The sequence below is a fragment of the Chenopodium quinoa genome, unplaced genomic scaffold (assembly GCF_001683475.1).
Source record: "Chenopodium quinoa cultivar QQ74 unplaced genomic scaffold, ASM168347v1, whole genome shotgun sequence".
NCBI lineage: Eukaryota > Viridiplantae > Streptophyta > Magnoliopsida > Caryophyllales > Amaranthaceae > Chenopodium > Chenopodium quinoa.
The window spans coordinates 106,276-128,225 of record NW_018742334.1 but is presented as its reverse complement, the minus strand read 5'-3'; the positions used below and the strand labels follow the sequence as shown (position 1 = coordinate 128,225).

Genomic DNA, 21,950 nt, shown 5'->3' with positions numbered 1-21,950 from the left:
TAAACGCCGTAAATTTGGTCCTACCCAAACCAATTTCTAATCATATTTTGAAAATTTTAGACTTATCATAATGATCCAGCTTCAAGCACATTACATATATATACTTCTAAAAGTAAAAATCCAACAAGATAATGTATTGAATTCAAAGCCAATAACTAGACAATCAAGGTTTTTGCTGCCTCACTGGCCCAGTTTCTGGGTTGCCCTTTCGTATTACCAAACTTCTGGATTGCTGCAAGATCAAAGAGTTCCTTTCTAAGGCCGACATCGGCCGCATGATGGGCAAGTTTTGCGTGAAACTATCTCAAAACAACATATTGTGAGAAACTGATCTTATTTGCCACTTTAACTACTGGTTTAACATACACAGTTGCTTAAGGTGTTGAAGCTATAGTACTGTACTCCATCAGTGTGGCTTCTAACCTTGAAATAGTATAATGGGCATATATCAATTCCTTAGATCTTGCAGTGACTTAAAGAAGAGTGTTGTTCTTCGTCCATCAACTAAACAATTACTTTTTAGCCTCTACTGAAAGTTGGTCATGATCTTGAAAAAAGTCTACCCATTTACCTTAAGGTATAGTACGGAGTTTCTGTTTTACAATATTTTTTTACATCGAAATTTGAATATGCCAACGAAAGAACAGCAAAAGAAATAAAGATATACGAGAACAAGAAACATTTTACAGAATCAAATTTCGCTAAACTAGACAACATGTACAATACAAACAGCCATTTACAGTGATATTGACTCTAGTGACCCAGTTATGACAGGAACTTGGGGGGAAAACAAAGAGGGTAAAAACAGATAGAAAGAATTTTACAGTATCCTCCCAGCAGTCACTACAGAATCAGCTCTTCTAGGTGTTGGGCTACTTTACTCCGACACCCTGTTGTACGTCTAGTGTCAAGTGTTTTGACATGATACACAGTGTCGGACACGACACACCCAGATCTGAGCCAATGCATCATAGGTGTTGGCCTTGTCTTCTTGGCAACCGTATGATTGGAAGTATATGCTCTTATAGAAAGCTTGTTCCTAGAGAAAGGTCGTTAAAATTGGATAAAATTTGTGATCTAGTAGTCCCAATCTGGTGGGCGATTTCTAGTTGTTCTTCTAGCGGTAACATCTCATAACTGCAAGAGAAAAAACATCATGATAATGAGTATCTTAGTACTTAGTTTTACTCATTTGATTATATTTGGAAGCAGCAGTAAAATTAGTTTTCAGCAGAAACATGTCGTGTAGCAAGGAAAAGAGTAACAGAAACTCACTGGCAAAGCAGCTCAAAATCAACTATGTTGTCAGGCCCAGGGCGATGTGCCCTACCGCATGACTGGAATTGGCGAAAAGATTTCGGATTTAGCCCAGCAACATGAGGAGCAGCGTCAACAAGCTTTCTCTGCAGCGATTGCAGCCTCCGAAATGATAGCTCATCAAGTGGTGCAATACAGCCAATGCTTCCATCAAGAGTACCAAATAATAGCGCGTATCTATTAGTTTTATCAGGGCCTGGAGTAGCATTTGGTTTATCAGACGAAGCAGGAAGCATTTGCAATCGCAGGAACTTTGTCACATGAGCACCGATATGAAATTCAGCTCTTGAAAGAAGCTTTTGTCCTTTCCAACTCTCAGACAACTTTGGCGCATAGTAGAAAACCTATTGGCAGAAAATAGTAACATATGGGGAAATGTAGCCAGAATCAGATAGAGGAAAACTTAAAAGTCACATGAGAAAATTAGAAAGGTAGTAAAGCTGGTAATGGAAAACCATAGCCATGAGTAATTTCAGCAATCCATTAATCTAGCAGAAATCAGTAGTAAACAATTGCTCCAAATATAATCAAATGAGTAGTACTAACTACTAAGATACTGAGTAAAACACAACTAAAATTACTAACAACTAATATAATAAACTGAGTAATTTTAGTTGCGTTTTTCTAATTTCTACTCTGTAATTTTGATCTCTGGAAAAAAGTTTATGCTTAGAACATTGTCAAATAAAATAACAATAAATAAACAAATCACTGTAGCACAGGAAACATGTTCGGACATCAGAGTTGAAAACGTGCCACCGTCTTTCTTTAAACAGCCAATTAATGTTCAGTTAATTCTTTTCCATTTCACCAAATTATCTAAGAGCTACTCTCAATAGATGAAACAACAAAAACAATAATTCTATCAAACCCACATACAACAATTTTAACTTTTACAAGCAACCCAAAACTTATTTTACACAAATAATTGTCTAGGTATATTTTATAACAGCACTATATTAGAGTACTTGTAAATAATAATAATCATCCTACATTATATTATAGTTCTTTAAAAGCAAAAACTTTGAAAAAAAACAAGTCAGATAGCCCACCCAGCCCCAGATCAGATGTCTTCCAATACATGTACAGCATAAAAAAAAGTGTCGAAGAACAAAAGTCTACTATCTGATCATTTTGTTCCTCTTGATAAACTACCTAGAAGGCCATAGACTGCCCTATTCCATCTCTCCTTCCAACCTACCACGGAGCAACATTCTATTAAATTAGTATATTTCACAAACTTATATAGAATATTTGATTAAAGAGCCATCTGTAGGTTAACAACTCATAAGTAATCCCATCAAGTTATAGTCCGATGCTGCTACATTCTTCCACTGTTCCATATCTATCTCTACTTCTATTTCAACTACTACATAACTTTTTTTTAAACCATAGGAAAAATGCTGACCTGAACATTTTTCTGTTCATCTGAAACTACAAGGCTGAGTGTACTCCCATCAATCAGGAATTCGGTTGAAAAACAATCAAGTGACCCAAAATCCTTTGCCAACAAGCTAAGTTGAGAACCTTGTTCCTTCCAGTTAAGAAAATATATGCTCTTATGAATGTCTCCAAGGAGAATGAAATTTTTAACCTGCAACAGTCAAGAAAATAATGATTACATTGAAGAAACATTCTTTAATATATATCTCAGTTCTCTATTGCAAAAGGTGTTCAAAAGCAATTACATATTGAAGTATGATTCATGATATCAAAAAATGGATTAACCATAGTATTGCATTTTATATTTACAAAAATAGAAAAGAAGAAAAGATAAAAGAGAAACTACAAAAGCAGAAAATACACTCACTGGAATATCAAGGAATCATCAGATCATCTATAACTCACAAGTTAAATGTCTATCATCAAACATCCAAGTCAGTGCATGAAAGTCTATAACCAATCTTTATCTTTGAATAATAAAAAATCCATAAAAATTGAAAAAAGGACTTCAGGGAGTGAGACTAGTGGCAGAACAAGATCAAAAAGGGAAGGAAAAAAAAACCAAAATATTAAAAATCAAATCATGTATTACCAAAAAAAAAAAAAAAAAAAAAAAAAGACCAGGGAGGTCCAAAAAGACCCACAAGGCAACAAGCTTAAACACCGATAAGTCCAGAGAAGGTACCTGATCCCGAAAAATAATACCATTCCTCCACCATCTAACATAAACAAACGAAAATTTGCAGCTCACCACAATTGAGTCCCAACTACATATTGTCTCTGAAACAGATAAACTTCATATTGGACCTTTAATAACCCAGGCAGTATGTGGGGTAACCCAGATAACCCCAACACGAAAAAGCCTTTGCCATAGACAAGCTATTATGTCACAATGCAATAACTAGTGGTTTCCCATCTTTCCATCACCAAGGAAAGTACACAAACCCTTTTTGAAACTTCAATTATTACATACACTGAGCTTCCTCCAAACTATCAACCTAAACCAATGCTTTCACCCACTTTGGAAGTCTATAAAGGTGGAATCAAAGAAAGATTTCAAGTTACAACTTTTGTGCCAGTGGCTGGAGAAAGAACACGAGTCATGAAACTATATTTTGTATACTGGGATCCACAGAAACCAATTCAATATTGCTCAATAAATCTTAATGCCTTCCATGACTCCTACTCAAAAAGATTCCTCCTGAAGTGATAGTTCTAAGAGAAATTAACCATTTGAACAAACCACTCCCCAAAGAAGAGAGAACTCAGAGTGGTGAGTATCAAACCATCTATGGAACCATTGGAAAAGTACACTAAAATGTTGTGGCCCTTCCCAAGAATCCACCCATAAGCAATCTGATTTCCATTCACAAAAGAAAAATGAAGACACTGTGAACCAAACTTTCAAGGAATCTAGAAAAGACATTATGTTTTGTTTTATCTGTCGAAACTGTTTGAACCATTTCCATCTGACTGATACCCACATTAACATGGATAATAAACTTAAGAAAGCAGGTTTATAAATGACTAAGCAAACCTTGAAGTATATTCAAAGGTCCATCACAAAAAAGCTCTATTTTACAACATAACTTTAAAACATTTGTGATTTCAAAAATGTAATGGAAAATAAAAAGATGCACATTGCACATACCACAAATATAGATGGCAGCCACAAAAGCAATATATAGCACTCATCTAGTGTACAAACAAAAAAGGGGGTCGAGGAGTAGAAACCAGTGCCAAAAGGGAATACATACAATGTTTAAGCTCACAACATGCAGAGGAGCATCAAAGAATGCCACGCCATTCAAGTCTGTACCAGTCCATTTGTGCAAGATAATTTTAGTACCAGCAGCTATCAGCAAATGACCTTGTAGCGAAGCTACAGCAGATATAGCACCCTTCAATTCCTTGGTATACATTTCTGAAACCTAAGAGGAAACCCGGGGAATAAAATAAACTTACAAATAAGTGAGCTGCGACATGCACAGCTTTTGGTAAAGTTTATGCCATAACATAAAACTCTATAGCAGAAGTATGAACATCAGTTAGAACTGTAAGATTCAGCAGGATACCAAATTTTGAGGATTATCTGATCGTCCAAGGGCATATAAGAGCACACGCCCTCTTGCTGCCACATCCTCTCCTTGCACATAGGCTGTGCCGATAGCTAAGAGTGTTTCATTCTCTTTAGTGGTTGTGTTCTGCAGAAGACGATAACCACAGAAGAAAGTGAGAGAGAGAAAACTAATTAACAGCAATCATCAAAGCTGCAGGCAAGAGATCGCATAGATTAGTCCATTAAGTTATATAAATGTGTAGGGAGCTTACTAGCAAGGTAACCATTCTAGCAGTGAGAGCATTTTCTGAACTTTGCATAGGGATAGTAGCTTTTGTTTGCCAGGTTCCACCAGATTTTTCTGGCTCCATTATCCGAATTTCAAATGCATCTATAGTGTAAGTCCTCTGTAGCTCATCAGAACTAAGATTATCATGATCAATCTGATGGCCAGTTTCTTGATCAACTAGAGATGAAAGAATCTGATTTAAGGGCTTCATAACCTGCAAGGGATGACATCATTTAATTTTGCAGCATAGAACCATGTTGCATGATACATTAGAAGCATTCAGATTATAATTCACCTATCAAAGTACATTGAGAATAAAGCAGTAGAAAATAGGAAGGCAAGAGGCATATTAGTAAAATGCCAGACTTGTTTTCAGCACAAAATAGCACAAGGCAGCATCAAAATACTAAGGCAATGCTACCTATGATAAGCTGCCCACTGAAAATAACTTTTCACATTGGCAAAGTTAAAGATGTGTGTGGGCGGGCTTGGGGGGGGGGGGGGTGGGGGGTTATTGTACTATCATTGTACTTATTTTTGCTTACCGTAAGAACACAAGGGACTGTTTTGATTTGAACCTATCAAGATGTTCCAGCTCACTACATCTAGAAGTTATCAATTTATAGTTAATCTGCTGGATTAAAGCATGTGCAATGCAAGGCACTGACTTACAGACTCGCCAATACTGAAAGCAAAATTAAGTGCAACATACACAAATGCAGGAGAGTATGAACCAAGGATTATCAATAGATTGATCCTCAATCAGCAAAGTTACAATACGGAAAATTTAAGCTACCGACTCTTCAACCATCAAATTTCCAAATAAAAGCTTTAATACTCGTGAAAGAATGAAGGTTACAGGAACTCACAGGAAACGAAACAATAAGTGGGTATAAATTCTTATCAGCAAAGTAGGTAACTTGATGGGGAGTGCCCTTCAATGGAATCTAACAAAAAAAAAACTCTCAAGTTAGCTAATAGATATAATAAATAATTTTGTGCAAAAAAAAAAAAAGGAAAACTGTTACTTTCTGCATGGGCCAGTAATTGTCATAACTCAATCCAGATGGAAGCTGGCAAATCTTAAGCAAACCCTATCACATAGAAGTAAAAAAGTAATATCAGTCAAGTGCCACAAAGTTAGGATTATCAACTAATGTGCCAAATCTAAGGATATAACCTGTGAGGTCACATATATAAATCCATGATTGCAATTCACATTGTGAAGAACCGTGAATGCGACAATGGACCCATCACAAAGCTGCAACCAAAGAAATGACTTGTGTTAACTATGTTAAACCTTTTTTCCAAATACAAGTAACAGCATGAACAATAATCACAGGAATTTAAGAGAAACAACCAACAATAGTAACAAGAGATGTCAAAAGCCTTAGGAAAAAAAAGAGAGAGAGAGAACAGAACTAAGTACCAAATGTTATGTTATAAATGGTTATTAAGTACATATAACCTCCAAAGGCAATATTTCTCATGCGGGTTGGGAAAAGGAAAATGATTGATATGCTATGTATTCAAGCTGCAATAGACCGACCTGTGGGTGAACACGCAAGTGCTCCCTGAAGACCATAAACCAAGCTGGTCTCATCCCGGAAAGAAAAAATCCCTGATGGCCACCAATATTCTTATAAATGGAAATACGAGGCATGGCACCTTCTGCGGACACTTCCTCACGTGTGTGCATATCCAAGGGAATGCGGAGAAACCTCAAATTTCGCAGCCTAGAGGAACTTGTGCTATCATGAGTGATTAACTCTTGTCCTCCTTTTTCATCTTCATTTTTAGCATTTTCTTGAGCCTCAAATAAATACGCATGGTAACAAAGAATTGTTCCATCTGTCAATATTCCAAATAGAAAAGGACGGCTGTGCTGTCCAGACCATCTGTGCATTACTACTTCAGAAACTTTAATGTTCTGCACATTTTCTTTTCTGGCCTGACCTGCCGTATCCTCAGAACTCTTGGAGATCTCGTGAAGTTCTGGCGGTGACTCTTTGACAAAGGAATCAGTAAGATAGGCCTTTCCAGAGATAAATTTTTCAACAGTGAAAACGCAATTAAAACCAGGCACGTCAAATATATCAAGGGTGCCATTATCATAACTAGTGATACAGTAGATATCCCCATCATGTGACACCCCATCTGACCCAACAAAGGTCTCACCAACACCAGTTGAAAGCCAAGCATCCGTACTGGCCTTCCGAAGCCATGGCTCAGGACCCCTATCATTATAAAGTGTACAAGCAGAGATTGATTTCTTTAAACCCTCGAATACTGAAGGAACATCAATGGAAACAGTGCAATTGGAAGGATCTGCATATGATTTTGCAAAAAGCCAAGATGAGATATTATGGTGAAACAACATCAGCATACAGGACAACAATATAATTATCATACCTCCAACAAGAAGCTGGACACTATAATCACTCATCTTCAATAATACATAAGGATCAGCAATTGACACTGCTGAAACAGTTATGCCATCAGACCCAGAACCAGATTCAGTGCCGTTAGATCCAAAAGTTAGCTCCTGGGTCATGTATGAACCATCTAGGATTCGGGCACCACGAGCATAGACCTGAATAACACGACGCCTGGAAACAAAACCCAAAAAGCACAAGAAACAACCTCAGTAAAGTTTATACGACAACTACCACTCATCAACAAGTGGTTAAAAGAACTGTCCACTTGAGAAGTTTGTGACACAGCAGAACAGCCTAAAATAGATGCATTTGAGTATCACAAGTATAAAACTCTTGCAAGTAAAAAAAAATGGTTCAACAAGATCATGAACTTGCAGGCTGTAATGGAGTGACTTTCTAGTATTAAAATCTGATTTAATAATGCGAGTAAATAAAGATTAAAGCTTGGAGTTTGATTGATAATGGTTGAAAGGTTACAAAAGATAGGATAATAGCTTAAGGCTATCAATCTTCAAAAGTGAGTTTAGCTCACAACTCTCCAAAATGGCTTTAGCCATGACTCTCTCTAGGTTTCCCTAATCAATTTCTGCCTACCTTCATTCTACTCCTCTCTACCTATTTATACTAAGGACTATTAACCCTAATAAACTAATATAAACTAGAATATCTATACTATCCCTCCAGATTGATCTATTACACAGGCACCGACTAGCAAGCAACAGTCTGTTTGCTCGGAACAAATGCAACAACATAATTTAGAGATATACAGTTTTAAATTGAGGAAATTCTCCTACCTAAGCCTAGGCCATGTTTCAGAGATATAAATGCATTGCTGTAAATAATCACCTTCCAAATAAATTTCCTGCAGCAATTGTACTCCCTTGAACATAATAGTCAACACTTTCAGTAACTTCCCCTAGAAGATCAGCTGTTTCAAGAACCTGAAAAGACAGGAAAACACATTATCAAAATAAAATTGGACAAAAAATTGATAAACATACGAAAAAGCTTCAGAATATCAAGATGTAAGCACTTCACAACAACAAAGTATGGAATTCTTCCAATTTGGATAGGATGCAGTAAAGTTTTTCTTTCAACATCTGATACTAGGAAGTTAAGACTTAAATATAATAGGAAGTTAAGATTTGAATAAAAAGAATAAAGTAGTCAACTTCAAAATTGGAATTCTCAAGCTCAGCAGTAAGGTTTCTCTTTTCTTTTCTGTACAAATTTGTTAAAAGGATAGTCGAATATAAGTTCAGGGACAAAAGCTATTGATCCCCACTACCATAAATTGTTTGACCTTGCACAAAGCAGATAGGAGAGCAGCTACTGGGGGCCTGGGGCCAAATACTTCAAAGTATGAACCGAGCCCAAAAAAAAAAAAAAAAAAAAACCAAGGTATGAATTCAGAACTCATAAAGCTGATAAATCAGCCAAATAACATTGCATCTGCATTTTAAGAATAGAAAAGAATTGGGAAACAGGGAATCTCAAGTCAAAAAGAAATTAGAAGCATAACAAGCATAGTGTTGTGACTCCACAAAAGAGCATATGCTTAATTAAAAGCTCTGCTGTAAACTGTCTCTACAGCGGCCAAATCCATATACCCAATTGAAAAACAGATGCTCCCAATTTCGCAAAAAATACTATGAACATCAGAGAGTAAAAAAGGAAAATTCAATCTGCTTCAGCAACTTTGATCGACATAAAGTGGATATCTCCCTACCATCGTTCGTGCTTCTAAGCTTATGATCAAATATGCATGATATTCATCCTCCTCTGCTGCTATCTTGGATGCATCAGAATTATGACTGCGAGAACTCTTGTGATAGACGGTCCAAATCCCTTTAACTCCAGGTAATTCAACCTAATAAATAACCAAAGAAAAAAGAAAGTATAAAGCCATTTACTCAGAACATCACATAGCAAAAAGAACATAATGACACTATTCAAAATTTTAAGAAATAATAAAATAAAGTCCATACAGCATGACACAAACATTGAGGTTGTTGAGTGAGCATATTTTAAAGAACCATGGAATTAGACAACATAACTATCAAAATCCATTCACTCATCCTCCACCCCACCGGGTGCGAAGATTCAAATGTGTACAAGTACTAATAAAAGTGTCATGAATGCATCTTTTGTGTCGTTCAGGTGAAGAAATTAACAGCAAGGCCAAGCTGGTGATGAAATTCAAGCATACACATATATAACAAACCTCCAAGAGTTTTTTTTTTTGGTAAATCACAAACCACTTCCAGGCAAGTAACATAGGTTACTGCCTTTACTGCAATTTATGTAAAAGAGGGGAGCAGCAACAGATGATAATAAGATGAATAACCTACCAGAAATATCTGGTACTCCGTACTCATATTATAAAAAGACTTGAAGTACATATTAACAGAATTTACAAGATCGTTATGATGACAAGAAGTCAACAAAAAAAGGAGGGGGGAGGGCATAGCAATCCAAAGTTTCACAATCAAGCACAAACATCTAGTAAAATCCCACCCCACCCTGAAAAAGATGACCAGCATAGATAGAAAAGCACAAATACCAATAAATCTACCAGAACACACCTCGGTAATCGTTTCAGGGCGAATTGAACGCTGAATAACACAAAGTGCACCATTTTTCCCATGTCCAGAACAACAAACCTGCATGAAAAACATTATTAAAAGTAGCAAGAAAACCATTGACAAGGGAAATCTGATCAAATGATAACATTGGACATAAATCAACTTTTCCAACAAAACTAGAAGGACTACGCATTTCCTGAGAACTTCTGATCTTATTCCCCCCCCCCTCCCCCCCCAAAAAAAGAAAAAAAAAGAATATATATATATATAAAAAAATAAGATCGTGAGATTTATCCCAGAGCCCTTATTTCAGATTAGCTAAGGGCAGCGGAACTGACCATTTCATAGTTACTCTGCTTAGCCATTCCAGTGGCATTTGGGTTTGCATTGATCCTTAACCCATATGAGAAATCCTTCAGGGGACCAATATTTATCAATGAATCCCTCACTGCAAAAGCAAAAGATTTCTGCAAAAAAAAAATCAAGTGAAGCAAAATCACCAACAGATCATACCAATGCCTTATTTGGCATAATACTTTCAATTTAAGCCACACTTAATACGTCAAAAAACCTGTACATTAATAAGTCCCACCATTAGCATCAAAAAAAAAAAAGTCCCACCATCCTATAATCTAGGATATATTAGCAATTGTTTACAATTCACATGCATTTTCAAAAGCAATTCTTACGCTTCTATTCTTAATACGGGAACTCATTTAAGGGTACAATAGCAAATGACCTTTAAGTTCAATGTTCAATTTTAATCTATAACTCTGTATGCTAGATCCTAAAGACCCTAAGATTAAAAATCAAATCATCATAGTATAGAATAAATATAAACTTCTACAGAGTACAAATAAAGTCTATTTAATTGGGCATTTGAGACAAAGCCCATATACCACATCATAGCATGCTCTTATACAGATGAAATGTTGCACTTTCTGCCTGCCTAAGAAAAGAAGAATATGTTAAGTCATTTTTTACCCCTTTCCTAAGGATCTTTCTCTTTGGCACTTATCATTAGCCTTCTTTGGGACAACAAGAAGTTCTTGTTGCCTGAAAAAAGGGACAAAGAAAGGTTGTCTTACTGAAGCTGTAGCATGGAATATAGTTCCATAGGCAATTTGGTGATGCAATTGGAAAGAAAACCAACAGATCTGGAAAGTATTGGAGTGAATCTTCCCTTCTCAAGTTTAGAGTCCAATTTTTTAAGGGTATGTAGGTGGAGTCAAGTTTTAGTGTGTGAGCATTGCTAAACTTTTCTTGATTTTGTATGTAAAAAGCTTTATGAGAGCTTAAGCTTTTAAGTCCTAACAAAGCTCTCGTTTAATATATGGATACCAACGAGTCCTATATTACAAAACACACCTTACAAAATAGATAAGAATTCAAACTAACTGAAGATAATAGCTTATATCCAACTAAGTCAAAAGTACGGTATTTAAAGAGCCAAAATTCTAAAACCCAAGGCACCTCACCTCAGACTGGCTGGCATCTATCACCCACATTACCCGGAACCTGGTCAGATATAATGCTTCCAACAACTTCAGGTCTAGGGGCCAGCTAGGTTCAGGAATGTGGATCTGGGGACACACCATACTGCCAGATCCAAGGACTTGACCAGAAGGAAACAAACTTAGGGAAAACAATATAGAGATTCACAGCTCTAAATTCTGAGATAATTCGTAATAATTTGTTATATTCTACGGTATATCTTAAGAAACAAGTATTTGTTATTTTGTAATGCATTAGAACAGAACTATGGAATGCACCTTACAGCATAGGGCTTAATGATCTAATATCACAGCTCTGCACATGTCAGACAAAATGGAGGAATACAAACAAGAGAAAGATAAAATATAATAGTGCACTAATCGAATGGAGGGTGAAATGACAGACTTTAACACACTGGCTTCAAATTAATTGATCTTTTCCTTCATAGGAAACAGGATATTCACTACAGAAATATGTCCATTGACATATCACCGAACTGATTGGAGATAATTAGATAACCTTTTCCCTCTCCCCTAACAAAAAAAAAATCCCCAAAGTATGCCTTGCACAGTGTTTGGATGGAAATTTAGAAAGGAAAGGGAGTGAAGAGGAAGGGAGGGAAGAAATAAAGTAAAAAGGGGTGGACACAGAAGCAGGGGAAAGGAGGTGAGATAAAGAACGAGGTCGGATATAGAAGCAAAAGAAAGAGGAGAGCAGGAGAGGCAGAACTTATGTGACTGGAAGTTACCATTTTCAATCTCTCCAATATAGGAGAGATTAATTTTTTTAATATTAAAGGACAGAATATTCTTCCATTCCCCTCCCCTCCTTTTCCCTCACCCTCATAATGTACTATCCCAGACAATAGAACATCCCCTGCTCCTTCTCTCTTCTTTTCTCCTCAAATCCTTCAACCCAAACACACTGTAAAGGAAAAATACAGGGGAGGAAAAAAACACAAATTTAAAACGGGAAGAGGATGTACAGGCTAGGGAACAATTTTTCAAAGATCAGTGTTCCATAATGCATTATACCTGAGCTGAGTCTGCTTTATTAGGAGTCGAGCCATATAAAGAAAGCTCCTCACCACCAACCATGTCTTGCAACGCATCAGATGATGATCGCCGTAGGCGTTTCATTGACGGGGCATCACCTTCAATATCCCCAACCTGGCAAACAGAGAGCGCAACAGGGTCTTAGAATAAATAAATGCATAGAAGCAAAAATGAAAAAATCGAAATGTATAAAGAGAGGATAAGAGAAACAATTAGATTCATGCAGTAACAAAAGTTAAGTGAGGAAATATTAGGAGTATATAAAGCACCTCTTCCTTCACAGAAGATGCAGAGGCTGTAGGAGCAGTTCCAAAAGTATATTGCACAAGCAAGCTGTCTCCCAGGCGGCTACCCAGAAAGAACAAAGAGTTTCCTACTGTCGTAATATCCTATAAGAAATTAAGAATAGCCAAATTGCATCTATAAAATCCATGAAATTATGGGGAAAAAAATGGCAAAGAAAAATAATGATGAAAACAATAATTACACAAACTAATGAAGGTGAAACTAGACAAATTGATAAATACAACTAACCGAAGTAAGAACAGAAGCTCTAGACTTCACTAGGTCAAGCCTCTGCACAACCCTACACATCAAGGATAGGAATGATAACAATAAGAATGGAGCATATAATTAAAATTACCCAAATATGAGTAGCATATAGGAATTTTCACCAGAAAACTGATCATATACCAAAATAGATTTTCATAAATTTCCTAACCTAAATGCCAACTACTTAGCAGGATTCAACAATCAACATACCGCAAAAATTGTAAAAGACACAGCCCAAACTGCTCATACTCTTTGTAGTTAACTTCTTCCTTTTCTAGAAGGTGTGAAAGATCAAAATCCTAGTCTTTAAGTCAATGATATTATAAAAACCTTGGGGAGATCAAGTGCATAAGACATCACCCTTCCAACCATATGTTAAAGAGTTTCATATTCACCCACCAAAATCTTGATGCAACTGAGTCCAATTAGCGTCACAACCAGAACCTTGGCCCATCATACCTCCATTTGGCACTGCCCCTAACCAATACCAAAAATTTGGGTGCGCTACATGAAACTTGAAAACAGGAGTGCAACTCCGCCATGCCTCTACACTTATCATCAGTCAAATAAAAGTATCTTCTGTTGTATGCAGCAATATTTATCAGTTCAGCATAGCTGGGCAACTCGGTTTACTACAAGCTTTGGTAGACATAACCAACACCTCATTCAAGCATTAAAATTTGTGATAATCCTTCAAATGGGATAAAAAAGCTTCAAAAACCATCATCTTCCTCACCACAAATGTACAACACCTTAAAACAAGCAGGCTTACTTGATTACGGTCCTCCAATTACATAAAAGGGGGAAAAAAACTTTTCAAAAACTAGATAGTTAAATTCCCCACGGCATTAATACTTGCACCACCGAATGACAGTCCAACATTTTAAAACTAGATATTTAAATAATAGTCATCTCCAAAATTACATTTAACATTTAACATTTCATGATCCGTACTCTAATTAACATCAATCAACTACGAGTTCATTAAAAGAAAATACATACTTTCTCCGTTTTTTAATACTTGCAACACTACCCTGAAATGGAAATGTAACAATACTCACAACACACTATAATTAGAAAGCTTTTTTTGTTAAAAGTTGTACTATTACCCTTAGTAACGCTCATGGCCCATTTGTCCAAAAAAAAAAAAAAAATCATGGCTCACTACATTATACTTCTAACAACTCTCACCTCCCCCCCATTTTAAGTGTATTAAATCATGCAATGCCCACTTTTTTTAAATACCATGAAAAGGTGTGTTGAATTATTCAAAAACGGAGGAAGTATTTACTTATAACAAGGTAAAATTTATAAATGGTACCAAAGCAGTGTAAACACGTACAAAAGGAGTACAGTCAACAATATATGCTCATAAGCTATCAGGTAAAATTTTTCTAACAGAACCATACTCCATACTTTAAGAGTCCAACCTCTCTCCGTCCTTTTTCATACCATTTTATCTCAGCAAAGCCACTAAGGATGAATAACATGGAGGAGGGAGGGGGGACAAAACCAAAACAAAAATACAGAAGAGTCACTGTTTGGAAACATGCACCAAAAATTTGCTAGCTATAAGAAAAAATGTATATTGTGAAAATGAATTAAAACATCCAACTCAGCAACTAAAGGTGAAACAGAAATACCATATAAGATAAAATGCATATTGTGAAAATGAATTAAAATTTTGCATCAACAATATTTAATGGAATATCAATTAAACTACAAATGCATTACTGTGGCTTAGAATCTTCAAGTGTTTGGAATCAAATAACTATCAAACACTTACAGAATAAAAAAGAGATAAGAACACCTACCTTCCATCATAAACAAGTGTCAGCAAAAGTAGTTCACCAGTTTTAGTTGACAGCATAGCAACGTCATTAGCTAACCAAGCTGCATGGGCAGTATCAAGCTCCACAGTGAAACTTGATCTTGGCATCTCTTGGCTGATAGGAATGATGTGTAGGAAACACACCAAAAAAGTGCACAACAGTGAGAAAAATATAGCATAAACACCAAATTTAGGCTTGAATGATCTCCATCATCCAACAGGCATAAGTAATTAAGTCATACTGCTTAATATCTTAGAGAAACAGGAAGCACTACTTTAGTATCCTTTACGTTTTAAAATTTGCCCTACGACATAATAATTTCTATGTTCACAGGTACTATATTAAACCTGGCAAAAGTGAGAAGACTGAGAACATTTTAAAGTAAACCGACTTAGTAAAAGGAGAAAAAACATGATGTACAGATTAATAGTATGCCACTAGCCTAGTAAAAGAGGTACTTGTGAAATTATTGGGGTATAAGCATTCCGCATTTGAGCATTAGTAATGGAGATAAGGTAACATTAGAGAAGAAAACAAAAGTTACCTGCCATCAGCTGAAACTGCAAATGTGTTCACAGCCAAGGCACATGACATTGACTACCAAACAAAAGAAAATTTACAATCATTAATAAACCATAATATAAATTTAGAGTAAAGATTGCTGAAATACAACAAATGAAACATAAACGATAACTATGAAACAACAATGAGATTAATGTGTGCAAGCAAAACGTATTACCTGGCTGTGATAATAAACGGCATTAGAGGAGATTACAAGAACACCACCGATCGGAGAAGGAACTGCAAGCAGCTTGTAAGCATCATGTGGCAGGTTCTGTTGTCATATGCATGAAAAGACATGATCTGAGTATGCCAAGACAAATATAAAGCTAGAAGCCTAGAACTACTACACAGCATGATACAATGTTCAACTTAGATGCATCCTCAAATCTTATCTGAAATGTGTGAATATATACATCATTCAAAGACCTATTCACATTGTCACCAAGAAAGAATAAAAAATAAAAAAAACAAAGACCTCTTACAAATAGAAAGTTCAATAAATTTTGTCACATCAAGTGTCACAAACCACCAATCAATACATATTGTTATACCAAAACTATAAACAAAAGGCACAGTTCAACACATACTGTCATATCAAGACTAATATTGCAGTACACTTTTAGGAGTTATAACCTCTAAGCCTGGGCAAAAAGTTTCAGTAGCGCTCATAAGAATAAAAAAAAACTCTCTTGTGAGAAGCAATTGTCTTATTGGAGGATCAGATATGTGGGCATTGGAAGCTATTGATCAACCGTAAACCCTTTTTTCTATTGATGGGCCATCTGTTATCCCAAAGCCTTAACTTGTAGATAAGCAACTCCAACCCATTATTCCTATTTAGTAATTTTTAACAGGGCAACTAAGCCGGTTTGACCTAATAAAGTCATTTCATCCAGCTGAAAACTTACCATAGCTGACCATATAAGGGGATGTTGCTTCATTGTTGTATTGATACTAAGCGCTGAAAGCATGCAAGTGTGGTGCTTCCATGAGATCCTTCCTGCCCAAGTAAGCTCTTGTTCATGAAGTATTACCAGCACAGGTTCAATGTATCCTGAAAACCAATCCATGTACATTGAAAATACTTCACCAGAAGTAGAGCTGAAAAGCACTATACTTAAACACACAAGAACATGTGCCAGACCAGCATACATTTACATATTCATAAATGCTAACATTGCTAAAGCCTAATCACAGAAATTACATGAAATTATAATTTATCACATCCGTTGATTTTTTAAAATCGGTGGGACAATGCAAACAAACAAACAGACAAGGCTATTTAGTAAATAAAGACAAAATTCATAGAAATGGTAGAATATAGTTTTCACTGAACCTCACCATGAACGAATACAAAATCTTTAACATGCTTGATATCCAAATCCCTTAGATTAATTATGTAGGATGATTCAACTCGAGCGGAAGCCGCACCTCCAACACCAGAATTCTCATCATCCCCAACCAAACCAGTACCAGCCTGTACCACCATAAGATATAGTACAATTACACAATATACTGAACAGAAAATAGAATGACATGAATCAATAGTTTAAAAAACAAAAATCCCAATCAAACATTATAAACATCTATGGTTGAAACTACTGGATCAAGCTAACCTTGTCAACTGTCCCAAATGACATAAATGCTTCTCATGTAACTCACTACTGTATTTCTGTTAATGAGCTCTAAGACATACACAGAGGCAGACGGAATCTATGTCAAAGATTTTTCCCATAAAGAATACCCATTTTGTTGCATAACAGGCTGCCAGCAAGCCCACAAAACATATAAGCGAAATTTAAAAGCCTACAATTTGGTTATCTTTCTTCTTTTTCACTCCGCAAATTCTATGGAATTACAAAAGAAAGCATTTAATCCGACAGATTTCCTCCTAGGCCATACAACATAATTCACCCAAAGGGCTGGAGATACTCAAAAACCTAGATAGGACAATTTTAATTCACAACATCTTCTCCCCTTTCATCTCAAGCAAAGAAGCAAAAGACAAACAAATGGATCTCAGTCTCTCCAATCTTATTACAAAAGATAAATGTTAGAAGAAAGGCAGTGTCTGACCTCAGATTTCCAACCTATAACTGAACTGAGTTTATCTAATGCCTTCCATTTATATTTTCCAGGTCACATGAAAACTTCTACTCATCCCTTAATAAACTGAGGTCATTGGCCACCAAAAGAAATAAAATCTAATTCACAGACAACATATCAGCAGGGGTTAATATTTACTTCATGCAGCTTATAAAGGTAAGATGACCAGTCAAAGTCATGCTTTGGCTTCTCACCACATATTCCCAGCGACCAGTTACTTCATACTGATGCCTATAACCTTAATAACCAATACTTATGAGTTTACTATCCTGTCTCTTTTGCCTCAGCAATCATAAATTAAAAGGAAAATAAAAAACCAGAATTGATAATGTTAAATTGTTAATAACAACAATATATGCAACAGAATTATAGGTCAAATGATATTAATATCCCACTCTTAAAGAATTGTGGGTTATAAGAGTGTGAGGTAAAAAAATCATGCAAAGGCTAACTGCAATCGATTCCAGATTAGCTCTTATGTAATTCAAAATTGTATCATAAGTGGGAAAATCACCTAAGTCCTTCATTGTGCAATTATACGTTTTGATACCAAAAGAAAATACAAAAGCCTCAGCTTCTGCCAGGGACCACCTTGAGAATAGCATCTTCTTCATTTTATGTAGTTAGAAGATTGAGTTTTCAAACAGGTGAAAAAGAAAAGAAAAGTAACAAAAATCTTCTGTTAAAAAATAAAAAAGCTACTTTATTAAATAAATAAATAAAAAATAAAAAAAAAGTGGAAAGCAAGCATGGATGGTGACAGATGAAAAAGAGACCTGAACAGTCTTAAGTATTATCATTTGCAGATCATAAACAAGAACTCCACCGCACCTGCCTTGAGGATCAACTTTTACCAAAGGGCCTCTAGCAAAGGATTCTCTTCCCCTCTTCAGATGAAACCAATCTGGACCTTCAAAACAATGCAATGAGCTGAAGACAAATTGCACAACATCAGACACTATAGATTGAGAATGGGAGTTCAATAATCAGTGAAAAGATGACGAGAATAATAATAAAAAAATAAGGATCTTTGGACAAGCCATGAGCATACTCTGAAACCATCTAAAAGTCGCAAACAATGTGAGGGCACTCAAAAATCAAATATCCATGGTAGCTTTAACTTATGATTGGATTACATAAAATCAAGAAGAAAGAAAGTCTTCTCAGGACAACCACAGATTTTTTTTTTTTCTTTTGTTACTTTTTCTGAACAGATAATAGTTGGGATGTACTAGGACAATATAGACTACCCATCAAAATATTGGTAATAGTTTTTCTTTACAACAGAAATATTTACATCAGTAAGATATTAAAAGCAACAGGCACAACAAGTCCCTGAAATAATTTTAATAAAGAAATTCCCTGTATCTTAGTCTAGATCAGGTATAGGGTTAATACTCCTTGAGCACAACATATTTATGGAAACAAGTTAAGGCAAGGAAGCACCCTCACATTTGGGAAGAATCTTGAGCAATGAAATACCCTCTTTCAAACATATTTACTGATCGTCATTACCTTGCTCATACATATCAGCATTTTATTATAGTTATTTCTATGGTTTAAAATGGTTATTAGGTCTACTGAAAACTCAATCTTTGCAGGGAAACCTTCTGAATAGGAACTTGAAGAACATTGATTTTGCTTAGAATCCTTGAGAAGATCAAAGGGTTTGCCTGGGAGGTATCTCCTATAATAAACACTTTACACAGATTTTCCCCAGTTTTTATGTATTTGGGAATCAAAATTCCAGAAAATTTACAAGGTCTTTTTTTCAAGCACGTTCAGACAACAACTATGATAATTTAATGCTCGGAGACCAAATGAACCCTTTCAGCTGATTTACGTTATGAGATTCACAAGTAGAAACAGCAAACTATATCATTCCATATCACAATATACGTGAAACCTATATGTTTAAGCATAAGAAGTGGTTACATATTGATGAATATGATAATGCCGAGCTATTAAAGTAAAACAACAAACAAAAAAAAAAATGTAAGTAATTAGTTCAAGAGCACGGATATGGAAGCTAACTAGCCAAACATAATTTATTTGAAAGTAACAGAATTTAAAATGTCTCCATTTCATAGTGAATTCACCATTCTTACCTGGCACGAAGACTGTGAGTTGAGTCATCAAACTCCAAGACAGATATCTTTGCATCCCGGAATGTTAATATGATTGAATCTCTCCTTTTTGAACTGTCACTTCCACCAACTGAAAGGACAGCCATGGATTCAATGTTACCATGCAACCTGGCATACCCCCAATGAGCATATTATGCATTCAGAACTACACAAACAAGCAAATAAAAATAGTAACCCTACATTAAAGAAATAAAGAGTCTATGACTTAAATCATAAACTCTTTCCCCCTTTTCTAAATTCCAATAATCATGTTGCCAAAATATCATTCCAATTTACCTAAAATTTCTAATTATTCTAACCCTAATGGTCAATATTGTAGGCTATATCACCTATTTTCGCAAATTTCAGCTTTGAATTGATTTCAAATGGTCGAAAGCCTACATTTTCCACCAAACCCCCCTCCCCTTGTCTAAAGTCTAATTAGTCCAATTGCCAATATATAATTCCAGTTTACACCTAAAATTTCTAACTATTCTCACCCAAATGGTTAATAATGTAACCATGATTGCCTAATTTCAGCTTCAATTCAAGTGCAAATGATCTAAAACACAAAAGCAGCCTACATTTCCCAGAAAGACCCCCATTTCTAAAGTCTAATTATTCCAATTGCCAAAATAACATTCCAATATAACAAATAACTTTAAACATTCAAATCCTAAAAGTTAAAATTGTACAAATTCAGCTTCAATTTAAGTTCAAAAGCTCAAACAAACCTACATTTTCCTGCCAACACCCCATTTCCTTTCTATACTATAATCCGTCCAATAGCCAAATATTCATTCAATTTCACCTAAAAATTCTAACAATTTTAACCCTAATGATCACTATAATACGCATTATCGCCTATTTGCTCAAATTGAACTCCAATTGAAGCCCAAAATCAACTACATTTTCCACCAACACCCCAATAAAACAACCTAAACTTCAATAATAGAAAACAAGAAGAGAGTAAAAGTTACAAAACCTATAATGGCAAACAAGCTCCAAAGAAGCACCAGACACACCGGCCATGACGCCACCGCGCTTGGCATCGGAAGCAGCATTGTTTTCCTGAACCCGAACGACGTAAACCTCGAGAACATTAGCGGCGGAAACGATAAGATTAGGGATAGGACCAATGCCCTGACTACGGCGAGGCCAGTCGGAGTCGAGGTCGTCGGAAGGAATTGGAGGGATGAATTGAGGAGTGGAGTCGGAGATTGAGTGGGTGAGATAGCCGGCAACGCAGTTTTCGATGCCGGTTGGCCAGTGCATCATCTTGTATGCTGCGTAACTCATTGTTGTTGATCAGTAGAGAGAGAAAGGAGGGGAGAGTGTGGGAGGAGAGAGAAAGAGACGAGTGAGTGAGTGAGTGAGGAGGTGTGGTGTTTTAGGGTTTTGGAGAGTTGAGGGGGATTGCAAATTTGCAAATGTTGTGTGCCTAAACCCCTGAGTTAGACGCTTGCCGGGACGGTGGTTCGGTCGGGTTCGTTTCCTTTGTTTATAGTACTCAACTACTCGCTAAGGGTTTTTTTTTTTTTTTTTTTTTTAAAAGAAGTTATTGGAGTCCAAATTTATTGTGACTTTTGTGAGTTTATTAGAGTGAAAATAAAAAATAAATAAAAAAAATAAAAAAATAATAATAATAATAATAATAATAATTTTTATGGTGTAAGTTAGGTAAAAGTTAATAAAATATGCTATGGAGTATATGTTGAGATTGAGTTGATGGTTTTAATATAGTGCGAATGTCCACACTTTAATATCTTTATTGCAATTAATGTCAAGTCAACCTTATTGTCATCCTCTATAGCCCACAATGTAATAGTAATATGCACTACTATAAATAGTCATGCTAATTTACTTGTATGATAAACAAAAATATTACACTGTGAGTTCGCCGCAAACACTCACAACACCATTCATTCGTCAACTCTCGCTAAAATCGAAATCCAACCATCATTACCTCGTTACCCATTTCCACCGTCTTCCTCTACCACTACTTCCATCGTCTTCTTTGTTCTAGGTTTCTTTGTAGGCATTTTTCTAGCGGAGAAGACATGGAGTTGGGGTTTTGGGGGTTTGGTTTG

The 21,950-nt window shown here is 35.9% G+C and overlaps 1 protein-coding gene across 2 annotated transcripts; it reads right to left on the bottom strand.

The window, feature by feature from the left end:
• Positions 1–548: 548 nt before the first annotated feature.
• LOC110692452 (cleavage and polyadenylation specificity factor subunit 1-like) lies at positions 549–21,609 on the bottom strand. Of its 2 annotated transcripts, XM_021869449.1 has the most exons (26): positions 20,846–21,609; positions 19,843–19,989; positions 18,511–18,664; positions 16,970–17,105; positions 16,537–16,682; positions 15,804–15,899; positions 15,609–15,661; positions 15,047–15,178; positions 13,215–13,266; positions 12,950–13,069; positions 12,660–12,794; positions 10,470–10,598; positions 10,132–10,209; positions 9,276–9,416; positions 8,393–8,487; positions 7,521–7,717; positions 6,658–7,436; positions 6,289–6,369; positions 6,137–6,202; positions 5,978–6,055; positions 5,092–5,322; positions 4,836–4,964; positions 4,518–4,691; positions 2,726–2,911; positions 1,276–1,661; positions 549–1,137 (listed from the first exon to the last, which is right to left on the bottom strand). In XM_021869449.1, exons 1-26 carry the CDS (start codon positions 21,157–21,159, stop codon positions 1,023–1,025), a joined length of 4,350 nt encoding a protein of 1,449 aa, XP_021725141.1. In that variant the 5' UTR covers positions 21,160–21,609; the 3' UTR covers positions 549–1,022. The 2 variants fall into 2 exon arrangements, with proteins under 2 accessions (XP_021725141.1, XP_021725150.1); XM_021869458.1 differs by lacking the exons at positions 19,843–19,989; positions 20,846–21,609 and having other exon boundaries at positions 18,566–18,644.
• Between the last annotated feature and the right edge of the window lie 341 nt (positions 21,610–21,950).

Coding starts and splice junctions, on each gene's coding strand:
- LOC110692452 (XM_021869449.1), bottom strand. CDS start 21,159: ATGAGTTACGCAGCATACAAGATGATGCACTGGCCAACCGGCATCGAA. Junction 19,990..20,845: donor GAGCTTGTTTGCCATTATAG/GTTTTGTAACTT, acceptor GGGGTATGCCAG/GTTGCATGGTAACATTGAAT. Junction 18,665..19,842: donor ACTCACAGTCTTCGTGCCAG/GTAAGAATGGTG, acceptor ATTTGTCTTCAG/CTCATTGCATTGTTTTGAAG.